Here is a 20,372-nt window from a genome sequence, read left to right on the forward strand (position 1 = left end):
GTGCTCTTGTCGAGTTTGACCTGCCACGACCACGCCCCGAGTTCTGAAAGCGTCCTCCTCGCCCTCGTGACGTATTGCCTGAATTGTTGGCATTCCTCTGTTCCTGCCACCACTCAGGATAACCATGTAAGAGGAAACATTCACTCTGTTCGTGTCCTTTTCTCAGACAGTGGGTGCAAGTACGATTGGGATCACGACTTCGAGTGAAAACTGCAGCATAGTTCTGCGTATCAGACTTGGTAAGATCAGTTGAGGCGGATTGCGCATTGAAGCCAATTGCCTCTGTTTTGTGCTCCTTTGATCGAGATGTATTGTTGTGTTGTTCTTCACGAATAATCCTAGCATAAACATTGTTGATTTCGGGAAGAGGTTCTTCATTAATTATCTGAGAGCGTATGTTGCGGAATCGGGACTCATCCAGACCAAATATGAATTTGTGAACTCGTATCTCCTCTCGTTCTTTCTCTAAATCTGCAGAAGCATCACATGAACAAGATCGAGTGGTTTTGAGATTATCGAGCTCTTCCCATAGTTTCGTGAGCCTTCCATAGTATTCGATCACCGTCTGACCGTCTTGATGGCATGTGTTGATTTCATCGCGAAGCTGATGGATTCGGACGCCATTCCGAACAGAGAACCGACGCTGGAGATTATCCCAGAGCTTGTGTGCCTCTGGTACAAAAGTAACAGTTGATCTGATTTTAGGATCTATGGAAGTCCTAATCCAGCCAACTAGCATCGAGTTCGTAGCTAACCAGCGAGAGAGATCTGGTTCTGAAGTAGGTTTCAGAATTGTTCCTTGGATGAACCCTAACTTTCGTTTAGCTTGTATGGAGTTTGATAACTTTGTAGCCCATTCCATATAATTATCACCACGAAGCAAGACGGAGGTGATCAATGCACCGGGATTGTCGGAAGGGTGTAGATAGTAGATACTAGATGAGTCGATGGTAGTAGTAGTAGACGCATTAGGCGTAGAAGACAGAACTAAGGTCGTGTCTGCCATGTTTCTTGAGTATTAAGAAACAGAATAGTAGAGAAAAAAAATCAGATATTTTGCTCTGATACCATAAAATAGTTTTAGTATTGAATAGAATGAACAACCTGTTTATTATCACAACCAAAGCTCTGTATTTATACAGCAACGTTTCCTATTACGATATAGACTAGGAAACTAAACATCATTATCTATATTAACTTGTAGTTATCTCAAATATATCTTGTAGTTATCCCAATAATTAGAATAAAGAAATATGTGAATTTTTAAGTTCACCTCAGGAGTGAACCTAAATATTGTTATTTATGATAATCTATTATATAATTGTTACGTATGATTATCCAGAAAAAGACACATATGAGGACATATGTCATCTCACAATCTCATTATTGCATTGTCACCATGTTGTGTTGTTATCTTTTTGTGAAAGTAACCGACTTCCTCCTCCCCTATATAAAGGGATGTGGAGACTGAGATAATTAATTAAGACAAGTTCAATAATCACATCTCTCTCTCGTTGTATTGACCAAATCACAAAACAATATATATTTAATCTTTTGTTTCACCTTTATTTACAACACGTTATCAGCACGACGAGCTCTCTTATACCGACCGTTCTTAAACCAAACAAGCGAGGTGATGTTTAAATTTTTGTCTTTAAATATATTCAATTTATTTAAATATTTATTTATTATTTCGGAGTGAGAGGCTAGGTCTTCTCCGTTTATTTTCCGGGATGATAGGCGTTGCCTTTCCCGACTGATCGTTAAGATAGGCTAGGCCTTCACGATCAGAGAAACACGTGGTAGGTTTTACCTCCGTGAATAAAAGGTCAAAAATGGAAGGCTAAGCCTCCTCGGACCTTGATTAAAAGAAAAGGTTAATATGGCTGACTATGTCGCCTCGAACCTTTCAAAATGATCAAATATGGAAGTCTAAGACTCCTGGATCATATGGTGGGCTGGACCCCCAATTTTATTTATGCTATTTAAATTTCTGCAATTTAAGTTTACGCAATTTATTTTTTGCCTTTACTTTATGCTTTTAATTTCTGCATTTAAATTATGCATTTAATTCTCGTCTATATTATATTATTTTATGAATACAGTAATCATGTCGAATTTGACAAAGCTCGAAATTAATGCCCTGGATATTACGGGAAATAACTATATGACCTGGGCAGTTGGTGCAAGAATGCACCTAAAAGGTAGCGGGCTTTTGGAAACCATCGATAATACTAAAACGGTGTCGGATGAGAAAAAGGCTAAAGCCATGATATTTTTACGACACCACATACATGATGGTTTAAAAGATGTATATATTACGAAAGAGGATCCTGAGGACCTCTGGCAATCTTTTAAAGAGAGGTTTGATCACCAGAAGTATGTGATCTTACCAAAAGCCAAACACGAGTGGATCCATCTCCGGTTCCAGGACTACAAAAGTGTAAGTGAGTTTAATTCCGCTATGTTTGGAATTACTTCAAGGATGATGTTATGTGGAGAGAAAATAAGTGATTATGATATGATCGAGAAAACTCTCTCCACGTTCCATCCTGAAAATGTAGTCCTACAGCAACAGTACCGGGTGAATGGATTTAAGCGTTACTCGGAGTTGATGCAAATTCTCCTTGTAGTGGAGCAAAATAATCAACTCGTGTTGTTAAACCATCAAGCTCGTCCCACTGGATCTGCTCCATTCCCCGAAGTGAATGTTGCATCATCCAGTTATGATAATTGGAGAGGACGAGGACGTGGACGTGGTCGAGGTCGAAATCATGGTCGTGGGAGAGGACGAGGAAGAAGATTCCGTCCGTATGATGAAAGAAATAAAAAGGATTCCCAAGAGAATGAGAGGGGCCGGGATGATAAAAGGCAAACAGAAAAGATTTGCTACAGATGTGGCATGAAAGGTCATTGGGTACGTACTTGTCGTACGCCAAGACACTTAGCCGATCTGTATAGAGAATCCCAAAAGGGAAAGGAGTAAAGTGGAGGTGAAACAAATTTCATCTCTGATGAACCCGAGCCATCCTTTCATGGTTTAAATGATGATACTCATCTCGACGTATCAGATTTTCTGGTTGAGCCAGAAAACATCGATGTGTGATATAAGATCGATGTGATATAAGTTTACTTTATTATAGTATCGTTATCTTTTGTTGTAAGATATATGTTATGTTTCATGTTTCATGTTTAATAATATATGTTTTATAAATATTTTAAATTCAGAAAGAATGCCAGACTTTGAGACTTTGGATGGAGATATGTGCTTGGCGGATAGTGCGTCAACGCACACAATAATTAAAGATAGAAAATATTTCTCCAGTCTCAAAATGAAAGATTACGCTGGAAGCGTAAGTACAATATCTGGTAATGCAAAGATTATTATGGGCTCTGGTAGAGCAAAATTTTCAATGCCAGGGGGAACAATATTTGAAATAAGTGATGCATTGTATTCCCCCGAGTCTCATAGAAACTTATTAAGTTTTAAGGATATTCGAAAGAATGGATATCATATTGAGACTATGAGTAAAGATGGCATTGAGTTTCTTTGCATTAAGTCCGAGAGGAAACATATATTGGAAGAGTTAAGAATGTTATCCTCTGGACTATATTGTACAAAAATAAACATGACTGAGTCCTATGCCGTGGTAAACATGAAGTTTACAAATACATTTAAAATCTGGCATGAAAGGCTAGGACACCCTGGTTCAGTCATGATGAGAAAGATAGTGCAAAACTCGAATGGCCATCCGTTGAAACAGGGAAAAGTTTTGCAAACGGGCGAGTTTACATGTAAAGCATGTTTTCAAGGAAAGTTTATAACTCGGCCATCACCAGCAAAAGTAGGCAATGAATCACCAATGTTTTTAGAAAGAATACATGGTGATATATGTGGGCCGATTCACCCACCTTGCGGGCCATTTAAGTATTTCATGGTATTGATTGACGCATCTACTAGATGGTCAAGTGTGTATCTTTTGACAACACAAAATACGGCTTTCGCAAAGTTCATTGCCCAGATAATAAAGCTGAGAACGCAGTTCTCAGAGTATGCCATTAAGAAAGTAAGGCTTGATAATGCTGGTGAGTTTACATCACAAGCCTTTGATGATTATTGTATGTCAATGGGGATTGATGTAGAGCATCCAGTTCCCCATGTGCATACACAAAATGGCATGGCCGAGTCGTTGATAAAACGGTTGCAGTTGATTGCAAGACCGTTAGTCTTGAGAACAAAGCTCCCAATTTCTGTATGGGGTCATGCTATATTGCATGCGGCTGCACTGATTCCGTTGAGACCAAGTGCATATCATAAGTACTCCCCATCACAATTGGCATCTAGGCAATAGCCAGATGTATCCCATCTCCGTGTCTTTGGGTGTGCGGTCTATGTTCCGATAGCTCCGCCACAAAGAACAAAAATGGGCCCACAAAGGAGATTGGGAATATATGTGGGTTATACGTCACCAAGTATTATAAGATATCTGGAACCAGTAACTGGTGATATGTTTACGGCAAGATTCGCCGATTGCCATTTTAATGAGGATGAATTTCCAGCATTAGGGGGAGGAATTAGAGAAATTCCTAAAGAGATTACTTTGTGTACACAGTCGTTGTTACACCTTGATCCCCCTACGAATCAAAGAGAGCTGGAAGTTCAGAAAATTGTGCATTTGCATAAATTGGCAAACCAGTTACCAGATGCGTTCACAGATACGAGAAGGGTGACGAAATCATATATACCCGCTGAAAATATTCCATCAAGAGTTGTTGTTTCTGGAGAACAAACTGATGGAAACAAAATAAATGAACCTGGGGTTCAGTTAAAGAGGGGGAGACCAGCGGGTTCGAAAGATAAAAATCCCCGAAAGAAAAAGAAATTGGTTGAGGAAAGTGGAAAGGTTCCAGAAGAACCTGATATTGAAAAATGTCTGAAAGAAGACATAAGTGAAAAGGTTCAAGGAGACCAAATAAAGATAAAGATCCAGATGACGAGGAGGGAACAGAAAAGTATGAGATTTCCATCAACTACGCCCTTGATCAAAAGTTATTGATCAGAAATAAAATAAAAGATGTTGATGGAATGTTCTCCTTTTCTGTGTCTAAAGAAATCAATCACGAAAGTGATGATCCCGATCCAAGGTCCATTTTAGAATGTCAGAAAAGACATGATTGGGAGGAGTGGAAGAAGGCCATTCAAATTGAATTACTCTCCCTGAATAAAAGAGATGTCTTTGGACCTATTGTCATAACGCCTGAGAATATAAATCCTGTTGGGTATAAGTGGGTATTCGTGAGAAAAAAAATGAAAAGAATGAAGTAACACGATATAAAACCCGATTAGTAGCCCAAGGTTTTTCTTAGAGACCGGGAGTTGATTTTGAAGAAACGTATTCCCCGGTAATGGATGCAATTACGTTTAGATTTTTGATGAGCTTACGGCGTCAAAAACTCTTGAAATGCATCTCATGGACGTTGTGACAGCTTATTTGTATGGATCGTTGGATAATGATATATATATATGAGACTCCCTGAAGGATTGAAAATGCCAGGGGCATTGAAAGAAAAATCCAGGGAGATATGTTCGGTCCAGTTACAGCGATTACTCTATGGATTAAAGCAATCCGGACGCATGTGGTACAATCGCTTAATGACTATCTCTTGAGTAAAGGATATGTGAACAATGCGATATGTCCCTGCGTTTTTGTTAAGAAATCGTCATCTGGCTTTGTGATCATTGCTGTATATGTAGATGACCTGAACATGATTGGAACTCAAAAGGAGGTTGATGATGCTCGAACTCATATGAAAGAGGAGTTCGAAATGAAAGATCTCGGCAAGACAAAGTTTTGTCTTGGGCTACAAATAGAGCATCTCCGAGAAAGAATATTTGTGCATCAATCAAACTATACGAAAAGGTTATTGAAACGCTTTCGTATGGACCAAGCGACTCCTTTGAGTACTCTAATGGTTAGTAGATCTCTCAATGTTGAGAGTGATCCTTTTAGACCCTGCGAAGATAGCGAGAAGATATTAGGTCTTGAAGTACCTTATATGAGTGCTATCGGTGGGCTATTATACCTGGCAAACTGTACCAGGCCTGATATTGCTTTTGCAACTAATCTCTTAGCAAGATATAGCTCTGCTTCTACTCACAGGCATTGGAACGGAATAAAACATTTATTCCGTTATTTACAAGGTACAGTTGATTTAGGGTTAATGTATTTTAGAAAACCCGAGTTCGGTATGGTTGGTTTTGCAGATGCATGATACTTATCAGATCCTCATAAGGCTCGATCGCAAACCGGCTATGTTTTTACAATTGGTGGAACCGCGATCTCTTGGCGGTCCCAGAAACAAACTCTGGTTGCAACTTCTTCAAATCATGCAGAAACTATTGCGCTTCACGAGGCATGTCGAGAATGTGTGTGGCTAAGGTCAATGAGTCACCACATACAAGATTCAAGTGGAATAGTTAACAAAAAAGAGCCGACGAAAGTTTTTGAAGATAACTCGGCTTGCGTCGCTCAACTCAAAGAAGGCTATATTAAGAGCGGCAGAACGAAGCACATCCCTCCAAGATTTTTCTCGTACATTCGGGAACTCGAGAAAAATAAAGAAGTGGACATTGAATATGTACGGTCATGCGACAATCCGGCCGACTTGTTCACCAAAGCTCTTCCGACTACAACATTCCGAAAGCACGTTAATGGTATCGGGATGCGGCATTTGCGTGACCTATGAGGAAAGAGCTATGTCCATTATTCTCAGGGGAGATTACGTCAGTGTACTCTTTTTCCCTTCTCATGGTTTTTATCCCATTGGGTTTTTCCATGACTAGGTTTTTAACGAGGCACTACGTAATACAAAAATGGATAATCAAGGGGGAGTGTTACGTATGATTATCTAGAAAAAGACACATATGAGGACAGATGTCATCTCACAATCTCATTATTGCGTTGTCACCATGTTGTGTTGTTATCTTTTTGTGAAAGTAACTGACTTCCTCCTCCCCTATATAAAGGGCCATATAAAGGGATGTGGAGAGTGAGATAATTAATTAAGACAAGTTCAATAATCACATATCTCTCTCGTTGTATTGACCAAATCACAAAACAATATATATTTAATCTTTTGTTTCACCTTTATTTACAACAATAATGACTTAGTGGAGTTTCATCGAGGCTTTGACATGTCAGCACCCCTCTTCTGACACCTGATCTCTAGAATAACCATTATCACCTTTGTCTTAGCAATCCTCATCGATGGTTTTAAGTTTACTCCCTCACAGCTACAATTAGCTGTAAGTGAAAACATAAACCAAAATAAAAATTATAAAATGGTCAACAGCTTAATGGCTTTTGTTTTGTAGTTCCTTGGCAGACAAGTCAGGGTTTGTAAAGAGTTTCGCTTCATGTCTCTTGTTTCTGGTGTTTGCTTGCATAGCTACCAACAGGTTCGTCCTAATGGTTGGGTTTCAAAATAATTATAAAGATTGGTTTAAGTTTTCTTAAAGCAGTTCCATTTAGCAATAAAATGTGTCTGGAATTTACAATCACGGTTTAGGTATCGTATATGATTTTAGAGATGGTATCTCCAGTGACTTCACCTGAAGTATCTAATGTATAACTACTTCACATATTAAAATGGAGTAACTGAACTAATAGCATAAAACAATAATTTATATATATATATATATATATATATATATATATAATTAACTTTTAAAATGCTTAGTGTATTCATAATTTGACACATTTCAAAAAACAATAGGAGTATCTGAAATCTAATCTTAAATATATAAAAGTATGTTACTACGCCTAACTAATGGAAAATATGATTTACAATATATATTCTGTAAGCTATTTCATAACAGTTTAATTAAAAAGTAATAATTTTATTTCGTAACTAGTGAAATATTCTCTAATATATTTGTAACTAATGAAATATTCTTTATTGACAAAAAGTCTTTAAGAATTTTAACCATATAGTATTATTAGTAATAGACGTAGTAGTAAAATCACTAATCACTTACGCAATAGTGATATTTATAAAAGAAGAAACAAAACGTCGTCATTTCCAAAATATGAAAAGAAAAAAAGGTCACGGGTTATATTGATGTTCTTGTACGTATATTTATACGAGCCTATATTTCTAATTGTTTATTCTATTTTTTATTCTAAAATATAATGTTAAAATTTGTTCAAATAGTATTCTATTTTACTGTAAAAAATAGAATGATAAATAAAAAAATAATTTATTACATATTTGAAGTAAACCTATTTTATATTCTATTATAAAGTAAAAATAAAATATCATTGAAACATTTTTATTCTACACTTTATTTTGGAATGAAAAATAGAGTAGGACTGAAATACACTAAGTGCGTAAGAATAGAAACGATTTAGGGGTACTGTGACCAAAAAAAAAGAAAAAAAGAAACGATTTAGGGGTCATGCAATGGTGTGGTGTTGTTACTCAAATGTGTCAGCCTTCTCTGCCACCCATGATGCTCGGAATCTAACTCATCATTGTCACTCATACCATGTTTGTCTTTTTCTGATAATTGTTTTTTTTTTTCATTTTCCAAATACATATGTGTGAATCTTTTTAAATTAATACACAATCTTTTTTTTTCTTAAAATAAAAATACATATTTTTCGTTTGTGTTTAATATTTTTTTTGTCAACCTATTTATTTATTATATTAAAACCAAGTATTACATAGTTCTGAACATTACATCTTGTTTTCTTAGATAACTCATCAACCAAACTTAGTCTACTTCTAGGAACATAAGAAAAAGTGTACGTAGTTATTTACTTTGGAAGCTTTCACAATGTCCTGTATTATGGAGATACACTCCCTGTTACGGACTCTGTTGATGGTTGCTGCAGTAGTATACTGGTTCAATTCATCCACAAGTGATTTACAATCACTCCTAAAGTTAACTTGCTTAAAAGCATGTCTTCTCATTTGATGTACTGCCATAAGTAATGCCTCAGCTTCAGCTTCTCTTGGCATGTTTGTTGGATGGATTGAGAGGATCCTTGTAGGTGCTGAATTCTTCCTTGCTATATAAGGACCAGCCAACACCTGCAACCTCCTTATTATATTTCTAAGAGGTATCTACATGACAATAATACTGGCAATCCACGGGAACAGCTTTTCGTTCTTCATGTGGGTGCCTGTATAATCTCTCTACTTGTCTGTCCTCCTGATTAGATTGATTATTTGCCTCTTCCCATTGCCCCAAGTCTCTCAATGCATCATGAATTACTTTAAAGATGTGCTCCCGCTTTTGTTGGAACCGTAAGCTGTTTCGCATCTTCCAAATTTTCCATCCAATATAAAAGTTAAGATGTTCTCTTTTATCTTTCTTGGCCAAGTGATCATCTCCTTTATGTTTTCATGGGTATCAGTATGCACATTTCTACCTTTGCCAAAGCTTGTAAGTATAAGTGACCAGATCTCCTTTGTTACTCTACATTCAAAAAGCATATGATTCTGCGTTTCAGGGCATTCTCCACATGTCTGGCAAGAATTATCCACCTTGATATTTCTTCTTTTCAGATTTTCTGCTACAGGTAAGCCATCATGGATAATTCTCCACCAAAATGTTCTGATTTTTGGAGGAGGTTAAGAGACCAGATGCTTGAACAGCTTCTCTTCATCTCTATTGTTATTTCTCTACTCTCTTGCCCTTCTGATCTATGTTGAAAATTGAAAAGTAAAAAAGGAAGGGATAACATTTCTTATCAAATATTATCATAGTAACTTAAATACTTTTAGACCATTTTTCTTTTGATTAATGGCTCATATAATCTTCTAATATTTAAGCTTTGGATGTTTTTGAATGTTTACAAACCACAATGCACCGGACAACAATTAATTGTAACAATTATGCTTACATATACCTATATATCTATATGTTCTTATTACAATATCAAAACCGTACTACAATTCTTTTGCAGTCGTTCTTTGTTTTGTCATTTGAACCTTTAATTGTACACATAATTTATATTATTATCATATGGACTAGACTCTTTAGAAAGAGACTTTAAATAACAGTGTTCTAGATTTTTTTGGTTGAAATGTTAAAAACAAGGAGGATTTGCCAAAAACGACTCAAAACTTGATTTTGAATATAAAAGTGTACCTCAACTTCAATAAAGTGAAAATTAACTCAAAATCCTAGTAAAATTACAACAGCCTCTTATGAATAAACAAAAAAACATGTTTTCAGTTTTACCACTATAACCCTCTATTAGAGAAGACTTACAAAGAATATTTTGATGAGTGAAAAATTGAAGTCATGTAATAATAAAAAATTCTCAATGATGTAAATTTAATTTATCTGAATTAAATTATTTTCAACATAGATGAGTAAATGTAGATTGGTTCATGAGTCATTGGTTTAGGGTTTGGTAATATAAGTTATAGTATTGTTGGTATCTTTAGGGTTAGATTCTGCAATCTACCTTCATTTTTTTTTCAAATTGACCTATATATGTTTAGTAACTATCTAATAATTTGATTTAAACACTTTCTAAGTTTCTTTTAAGTTTAAAAAGTGTTTTTTTTGCATATTTATTTGATTTTAGGGTCTGGAAAACTCACAGAAGACTTAAAAGAAAGTCTTCCAACACATCTCGCCTAAATTTTAATAGAATTTAGGGTTCCCGCCTAAATTTTGGAAGAATTAAGGTTTCCCGCCTAAATCAAAGTCTTCCATAAGTCTCTCAAAAGTCTTCCAGAAGAAGTCTTCTCATGGAGTAGATCTTAAAATAACTAATAAACTTTATAAAAAAAATATTTTCAAAGGGAAAAAATTGAAATCATGTATTAATATTTTCAAAGGGAAAAATTGAAATCATGTATTAATAAACATTTCTTAAAGATAGAAATTTAGTTTTATTGAATTTGAATTATTTTTAACATAAATGAGTGAATGTAGACCGAGTCCTGATAGTCTTTGGTTTAGGGTATGGTAACATATGTTGTAGTATTGTTGGTATTTTTAGGGTTAGATTTTGAAATCTTATCTTCTTTAATTTTTTTGACCTATATGTGTTTAGTGATTATCTAATAACTGATTTAAACACTTTTAAGTATCTTTTAAGTTTAAGAAATTTTTTTTCTTCTTATTTATTTGATTATAGGGTCTAGAAGACTCACAGAAAACTTCCCAAAAACCTTATAGCAATCCCACCTAAATTTTAGCAAAATTTAGAGTTCCCGCCTAAATTTTAGAAGGATTTAGGTTTTCCGCCTAAATCTAAGTCTTCCAGAAGTCTTTCGGAAGTCTGCCAGAAGAAGTCTTCTTATGATTTAAATCTTAAAAATAATTAATAAATTTAATTAAAAAAATTGAAAGGAAAAAATCGAAATCATGTATTCATAACCATTTCTAAATGATGAAAATTTAGTTTTACTAAAAGTGAAATATTTTTAACATAGTTGGGTGAATTTACACTGAGTCATGAAGTCTTTGGTTTAGGGTTGGTAACATATCTTATAGTCTTGGTGGTATTTTTAGGGTCATAATTTTAAATCTTATCTTTTTAATTACTTTTTAATTTGATTTCTCTGTGATTAGTGACTATCTAATAACTTGATTAAAAAAATTATAAGTTTCTTTTAAGTTTAAAGAATGTTTTTTACTATTTAGTTAGTTATTTGATTTTAGGGTCAAAAATACTTTTTCGAAAGTCTTCTCTTAGAAGAATTCCCAAGAAGTCTTCTGTATCGAAAATATTTAACTTAATTGAATTTTTATCTCTATATATAAAGAAAATTTACACATTCTCTATATATATAAATGATTGCAACAAAAGTGTAATGTTTCCACTCTTAAAATATCTAACCTTTATATCCTCTTAAATGATTGCAACAAATATAATATCTTTGCACATCAAAACACCAAACTTTATATCTTTTTTTTTTTTTGGCATATGTCTTCTCACTAATTTATTCTCTCTTTGCAGGTTTTTCATTACATGATTCTCATCTTTCACTCTTTTAAAGGTAGATCTATAAATTTTGGATATGTATTTATGTGTTTGTGTATATGTTAGATTCTAAAAAGCTATAGATTCAACCTAGTGTGACTATTTTGTTAATTTTGTAAACATATAATTTTCATTTTTGATTTTTTTTCTCTCTTTTGAAGTCATTTGATTGTTTTTGAATTTGCAGAGTTTTTTAGATCTGAGATAGACTTTGAAAAGTTTCTCAGAAGACTATCGGAAGATTTTTTTGGGAAGTCTTCTAATACATTTTATGCTAGAAGACTTCCCATGAAGTTTTCCGAAGTCTTCTTGCCCAAAGTGGTATGAATTTTGGGTATGTATTTTGTGTATTTTATATATTAGATTCTAAAAAGTTACAAATTCAACCTAATGTGACTGTTTTTTTATTATCTAAACATAAAAAATATTTTGAAGTTTTATCTATTTTGAAGTCATTTGAATGTTTTTGACTATGCAGATTTTTCAGATCTGAGACAAATTTTGGAAGATTTCTGAGACAACTTTTGGAAGACTCTCAGAAGACTTCTTGGGAAATCATCTAACGTATTTTATGCTAGAAGACTTTCCATGAAGTCTCTAGTAAGTCTTCCAAAGTCTTCTGTCTAAAGTGGTATAAAAGGATGATGTGAAATGGAGTCCAAGTTTATCTATGTTGAGGAATAATATATAGATGTGTAATAATTTTTTAATGGTCTTTTTATGATTTTTATTTGTACTATTTTAGTTGTGAATTCTTTTTAAACTTTAAAAGATGTTAATGAAAAGAATGGTAAATATGTTCACGTTTTTCCAAAAGTTCTTGACATCATTAAAGTTATTGATACAACATACCAAAAAGTGTTTTTAACCATTGTACCCACTCATCACAAAACAAAACAACACAAAAACTTAGTAAAATTTGCTAAAAATAAGAGAGAAAACTTCTCAAGAAACCTTAGTTGAATTTACAAAAGATCAGAAATGAATTTTAAGTGAAAGTTGAAATTTTAAATCTCATGGAAGTTAAAAATTATATCTTATGATCTAAAAGATACATTTAACCACATGACTTGATATTCTTGAAGTTACTTAACACTTTTTAAAATTAAAAAATACTTTGAAGTTACTTAACACTCTTGAAAATCTAACATAGAAGACTTCTCGGATTAGCTAGAAACCTTAGAAAGCATGAATTTTGAAATCTCATAATATACATGAATTAACAAGATAATATTGAAAATTCATGTTAAGTTTGAAGAAAATTGAAGTTTAATAAAGATTGGTGTAGAAGACTTCCTAAGAAGTCTTCTACTTAGGTCATTTTTGCAATTGCAAATTTACGAAGGAAGACTTTTTAAGAAGTATACTCTACAGAAGAAATCTTGAGAAGTCTTCATTTGTAAATATTGGCATACTTTAGAATTTAAATATTTCTCAAAAATGCAGGATATTGGATAAACAGGTTAATTTTGCAATTGACCAAAGTTTGTCAATATTTTGACTTTTTATAGAAGATTTCTCGTGAAGTCTTCTCGGGGAAGACTTCTATAGAAGTCTTTCCAAAGTCTTCTCAATGTCGTAAGAGGTCTATCTGAGATACTTTTGCAATTGACTATATTTGACTTTTTGAGAGAAGACTTCTTTAGAAGTATTCCATTAGAAGACTTCTAAAAAAGTCTTCTCTCGTAACCAAATGTTTGACCAATTGAGAAGAATTTTCAAGAAGTTTTCTCATTAATTTTAAATATTTTATTATTATTTTTCAATTGCAAAAGTAATCCACGCAGACTTCTTAGGAAAATGAAAGGATTTTGGAAAAAACTTTCAGAAGACTTCTATTGAAGTCTTTTCCGAGAAGTCTTCTGTAAAAGGTCAAATTTCTGACAAACTTCGGTCAATTGCAAAACTAACTTGTTTATTCGAGAAGACTTCTCGATAAGTCTTTTGTGAGATTTTTTTTTAGATTTTTTTTCTTGGTGGATAGAAGTCTTCTTGGTGGAGAACACATCTAGAGAAGTCTTTTGAAAGTCTTCAGAAAGTATTCGTGAACAGATCTGAAAAAAACTATATCATACTTTGAACCTGTGAGATGACTTGCTTAGCTTCTCCAATCACCCAGAACTTCACTACAAAAGCTACCAAGTCGCTAATGACCAAGAATCATGAGCTTCAATGTCTCTATGAACCTTACAAAGCTTGGAATCAAAATCTTGGATTTTCGATGAATTAAAAAGAAAAGTGAAAGAGATGTAATTTGTGTGCATAAGTAATGAGATATGAAGAGTAAAAATTGAAACTTTGGTGCATTAAGACCTTCAAATTGGTTGTTCATGGTGGTTGGTGTATTGATGGAAATGACAATGTTGTAAATATTTGGTAAAGATGAAGATGATAAGGTAAAAAACTCATTTTAAAAAAAAAAGTAATAGCATTTTTCGTGAATAACTTGAATTTAAAGGCTAAATAGGGCAAACGAAAATTTCAAAAGCATGGATTATTTTTATGTTTGACTTGAAATTTTATGCCATATTTAAAAGAAGCCCTAAAATCACTGCTTTAGTTTTGCTGTCAATATCGTATGTTTGGTCAATGAAGATGCTTATGATTAATATGATATTTCTAGTTGTCAAGAATATGCATTGAGTTTGCTGCAAGGTAAAAATCTACACTTGTTTGCTTTTCGTTTATAGCTTGAATTAGGCTTGGGCATGGCGTACCGTTCGGTTTGGGTCATGATTTTTGGGTTCAGCTCATTAGAAAATCTTCAAAAAAAAATTTCTATATTTGAAGTTTTAAAGTGTTCTTCTCCAAAAAATAAAACTTCAAAACTAACTTCAAAATTAGTTGTATTTTACACTATGGTCCTTATATTTGTCACAACTAATAAAAATTCATAAAACTTTTATAAATAACTAATACATTTATAAAATATTAATTAATAAAATGAAATCTATCATATTATTAGTGCTCTTGTAATATTTAAATTTCTATAATAGTTATGTCTTCATGTACCTCTTCAAAAGTTTTTTTTATTAAGTTTGTTTTGTAATATTCTCCTTGTCTAATTTTACTTTTAAAAATAATATAAAGCTTGTTTTAAAATTTTTCTTTAATTTTATGTGTAAAACTTAAATTTATAGAAATAAATTTGAAGATTAATGAGATATAAAAGTTTTTAAAGATTAAAATGAAAAATATTTAAGTCATAAATAGGATGTGTAATTGCAAAGAACAAAATGTAAATAAAAAGATGAAACTTTAAATTTGAATTTTTGAGCAGTGACACTATATATTTGAAGTTTCACTACACAAAATTTTAAATTGAAGGTTGAAGTTCTTTTTTGGAGAGCAAAAAAAATTCATATTTGAAGTTATAAAGTGTCTTTTGGAGATGTTCTTAGACCATATTATTTTAGTTCGGAGAATAACAATTTAAATTCTAATATAATTTGTAATACATTTCAATTTTTGTTTGTAACCATACTTTTCGGGTTTGGGCAATTTCAGTTCAATTACCTTTAGATATCATATCAAAATATACACAAAATTTAGTATTTAGCATATTTATTTAAGTTTTAAATATATATTTTAGATATTATATTAAAATAAACATGAAACTGATAATTTGACACTTTTAGTTTCAAAAACTTATTTCAGATATTAATTTAAATGTTGGATCCAGTTTGTCCGGTTTCCAGGATTTTTGTATTTTTCAAGATAGCCATTCAATTTCAGTTAATAAAATTTCGGATTCATATACATTTTATATCATCTTATAGGATCTATTCAGATATTTTAACATCTCTTATCATATACGGATTCAATTTTTTTGGTTTATATTCTTTTTTTTTGTTTTGTTTTGGTTCGGGTTTTGGGTTTTAGACTTTTTTCCCAAGTCTTGTTCGAACGGGACATAATACTTACATCCTCATAAACGATTAAATATTATTTTAAGATCCTGAAATTTACAAGTAAATTGCCTAACATCACATTTTAGTGATGTTTCATTTAGACACTGCTCATTGTATTCTGGAGACAATCAACATCAGTGTGAGCTTCACGTTTCAATATTGTCCTAGCAAAGTTGTTGTGTGACAACAAGTATGAATTACACATATCTTCTAATTCAATGTCTTTCATAGACGCACAAAACGTAATAAAAAATTGACTATCACACCGTTTTAATACTAGCTTAAGAAATTTGTTCTAAACATGCTTTAAAACAAAATCAACACACATATTTATTAAACTAAGCTTTATTTAAACATAGTATCTTACCACATAAACATAGTGTAAGGGTATGTCAACAGTGGAACCAGTTCCGGTTAGGGTCAATTGTATTGTGGTTGACATTGGTTTTATGTGCAGTGAGTTTGTGATATACTCTATGCTTTAATACGAGTTGTAAACACTTTACTTTTTTTTGCAACCGTACTTCATTAAAACCAAAATGGGCAACAAAGTGTTACAAAGGAACAAGTTATAAGCTCAACTAAAGCCAAAGAACAACACAAAATTCAACAGTACACTTTCGGTTCAAAGAAAAAAAAAAGAATTCAACACTACACACATCAATAAGACTTTTTCTTGGATTCACCCCCTAGGGTGAACCTTTAGGTTCACCAACCAATAGGAATTAGTTATTTTAGATTGAGAATCTTTTGAAAAAGGAAACAAAATAATTGTTGAGTTATATTATGTTTTAAAATAAAAAAGTAAAAATAGATAAAAGTAATAGTAATTGTATAAATGTATTTAAAAAAAAACTATATATAAATCTTAAGGTTTAGAATTTATCTAAAGGTTTAAGATTTAGAATTAAAAAATTCAGTGTTTTTATGATTTAGAGTTTGATATTGATGAATTAGAGTTTATGATTTATCCAAGGGTTTAGGGGTTACCCAAGGGTTTAGGGGTTAGGATTAGGGTTTAGGGTATAGTTTTTTGCTGGCGGATTTAAAATTATTTTTCAAAAATTTGTTTTATGTTAATTACTATTTTTATTTATTTTACATTTATTTTAAAAACATAATGCAATTTGACAATTATTTTGTTTCCTTTTTAAAAGATACTCAATCTAAATAACAAATTTCTATTGGTTGGTTAACCTAAAGGTTCATCCTAGGGGGTGAACCCAAGAATAACTCCATCAATAATACGTGTAGTAAGTAAGACTATTTCAGTAGTCGTCAAATAATTAGGGTGAGCCATTGACGTCATTAATCAGAGTTTTATTAGGACAAAATGCTCAAATACGCTTACTAGAAAAAGTATAATTTCATATACTCTTACTTATTTTTAGATACTTTTTTCTTAAGAAAATATTTTTTTTTTAATTTTACTCTCAAAAGTCTGATATGCTCTTATTTTGATAAATTTTAGTTTGTCATACTCTTAATGAATCTAATATATTTTTCATTTAATCTATACTCTTAAGAACTATCATTAAAACAATTACACACTTATTGCATTTAACCAATCATAAAGTGTTTCTAATTTTTCTTAACTATATTCTCTCTTTCGCCGACCACCACTGTTTCGGGAACAGCCTTGTTTCAACATTGTTTCAGCATTGATTCTTTTTTTTCCATTTGATTCAATTTGTATCCAACAATACATTAAGCACTACATTCTTACCCAGCACTACATTAAGCACTATATGTTTTCCAATTGATTGAATATGTCGCTAATGGTATAACTTTGTAAAACTACATTGGTACAACTGGTATAACTTAGTATTAGTAGAACAGTAAAACTATAAAATTTTGTATAACTAGGTTAGTAAGACTTTGTAAAACTGTAAATCATGGTATAACTATTGTGATAAAATTGTATAGTTTGGTGTAACTATATTAGTAAAAGTGCATAACTTGGTATAACTCTATTATTATCACTTTAGTTTTTAGGAGATGATGGGTTCTTCTACCACAAACAAACATTTTGATTAAGAAGGAAACAATTCAAAAACCGAAGATGATTATGAATGGACTCCAAATAATGGTCGATTGTATGCTATATCGTTTATGGCATTATCAATGGAGGACTATTCAATGTTGGTAGATTGGATATGCATGAAGATAGCCATATATCCATGTAAAAAATACTGAATTTGAGTTACATTCCATTGGTAGTGAAACCTAAGAGGCAATCATATATCTTCGATGATGAATATGTGTTTTTTTTATCTAACAACACTGAATAAAGAACTAAGAATAAGTATTCTGCATGTAGAGGGTATTATAGAACTGGAAATAATTCTAAGTACCGAGCAACTTTCAAAGAAAAGATAGCAATTTCATATGAAGGTAATTATATTGAGCTTTCGGTCTATATACTGCCATCAAAGAAGCATAACAACATCTTAAGGTGATTGAGCCAGTGGATAAAGTAGTAATTCAAGATGGAGATGATGTGGGTATTGGTTTGGAGAACGTGGAGTGGAGAACATGGAGTGGAGAAAGTCCATAGCCACGTCGGCAGTCGTGATATTTGTGATTATGTTGTGCTTCCACGTGTTGTAGAATAAATTCGACGTGTGGTGGGTATGTGTATTGACATCGGTTATGAATTTCCAAATAAAGAAGCGGTGAAAGATTTAGTTGATAGAGCATAAAAAGAACTGCTTTGAGATTGTTGTTTTGAACTCTTATAAGGCTCGATATGTGGTGAAATGTCGAGCAGCGAAAGAAGGTTGTCAATGGTATTTAAGAGCTACAAAAGTTAGTAATTCTGATATGTACTCGATTAAAACATACAAAAAGATACATACATGCTCTCAAACAAGTTCATGTTCAGTAAGGAAAAGGAAATAAACGTATTTCAACTACAAAGGAGAAAAAGTTCTTCAAGATGATAATCCGAGAGAAACACAATTCAACTGATCAAAAGGAACAGAAGGCCCACAAGGAATGCAAGGCTCACGAGAAACACAAGGAAAAAAAAAGTTACGATGAACAAAAAGGTCACAAGAAACCTTGTTTTAATGTTTGTTTTATAGTTGTATAACTAAGTGAAACTTGGTAAAACTGATAAAATTCCAGAAAAATAGAAATGGAGATAACATTCTAAATTTGTTTACTTTTTTACAAGTATACACATTATTCTAATAATGATAAACATATTTGTGATTTAAATTCAAAAGAATAATTATATTTAAAATTCTGATACTTGTTTGATTGTTTACAAGTATTACCTTATACGATATTTAAATTCAGAAGAATAATTTGTGGTATTGGCTTTATGATACTATAAAACATATATTTCATGAAATTAACTATATTCTTTCATAGTTAAATAAGAAATGATTGTAGAAAATTGAATATAAGTGGTATAACGATAGTATAATTATCTGGGAGTATATACTTTACTTGCAAGAACTTTGAGGTAATCAGTCTGACTTTGATTCATTTTAGATTGAACCTTTAAAGTGGATAAATCAGGGAAGGACTATGATTCAATTTAGATTTTTATCCTTATGAGCGTATATATCAGGGACTGACTTTGATTCATTTTAGAGTTTGATCCTTAAGAGAGGATATAATAGAGTTTTGGGTTATACGTGCATAACGATTGCCTCACTTTCGTCAACCATTGGTTTTTGGTGTCCAAGAAGAGGTTCATCGGCTAAGGAAGCATGCGAATAAGATGGCTGATGAGATTGCAGATCTTAAGGAGCTTATATCCCGTCGTCCATGAGATCATGATCATGGCTTGCATGATTTTATGTCATGTGTCTGTTTTGAATCCAGTTGTTTTGTTAAGACTTGTCTATGGTTAACTAGTTTAACCAGTTTTTATGTTGTTATTGTCAAAACTAATATATGATTAACTTGTTTTCAGATCTTATTTGTTTAATTTGTTAAATAAAGTACTTCTAAGTTTTACAAATTTTTCAACTTCTAAGCGACCATGAGGATTGAAGGTCCCAACAATGGAGGGAATATAGTGATAATTGTATGTTGTCTAATTTTTATTGTCATGATATTTTTAAGGATTTGTTTATAAAAATAATTTGAATATCTATCAAGTTTTTACAATTATAAGTTCTTAAAATGTATTTCTATGTTTTACAAAGTTAAAACGAAAAATTAATTTTTTTAAAGTTGTACCCAGTTGCAAAGAACACAACCGAAGAGTCACATGCATGGAGAGTATACCATAGAGTCGCTTACATTGGGGCTTTGATTCCATTATTACCGAATATTCGCATACATTGGGACTTTAATTACATTACTAAATTGGGACTGATTCCATTATTATAAATACCCCAACCTTCATTTGAGAAAATAAATCAAAGTATCTGAAGAAGAATTCTCTCTTCGCTCGTTTCTTGATCAATATCTGAATTCAAGTAAGAAACCT

General features: G+C 32.4%; 1 protein-coding gene across 1 annotated transcript; it reads left to right on the forward strand.

The window, feature by feature from the left end:
• The first annotated feature begins 2,110 nt into the window (after window positions 1-2,110).
• Window positions 2,111-2,986, forward strand: LOC130499070 (uncharacterized). Its single transcript, XM_056992973.1, has one exon. It carries the CDS (start codon window positions 2,111-2,113, stop codon window positions 2,984-2,986), a length of 876 nt encoding a protein of 291 aa, XP_056848953.1.
• The last annotated feature ends 17,386 nt before the right edge of the window (window positions 2,987-20,372 follow it).

Source organism: Raphanus sativus, chromosome 8 (genome assembly GCF_000801105.2).
Source record: "Raphanus sativus cultivar WK10039 chromosome 8, ASM80110v3, whole genome shotgun sequence".
Lineage (NCBI taxonomy): Eukaryota > Viridiplantae > Streptophyta > Magnoliopsida > Brassicales > Brassicaceae > Raphanus > Raphanus sativus.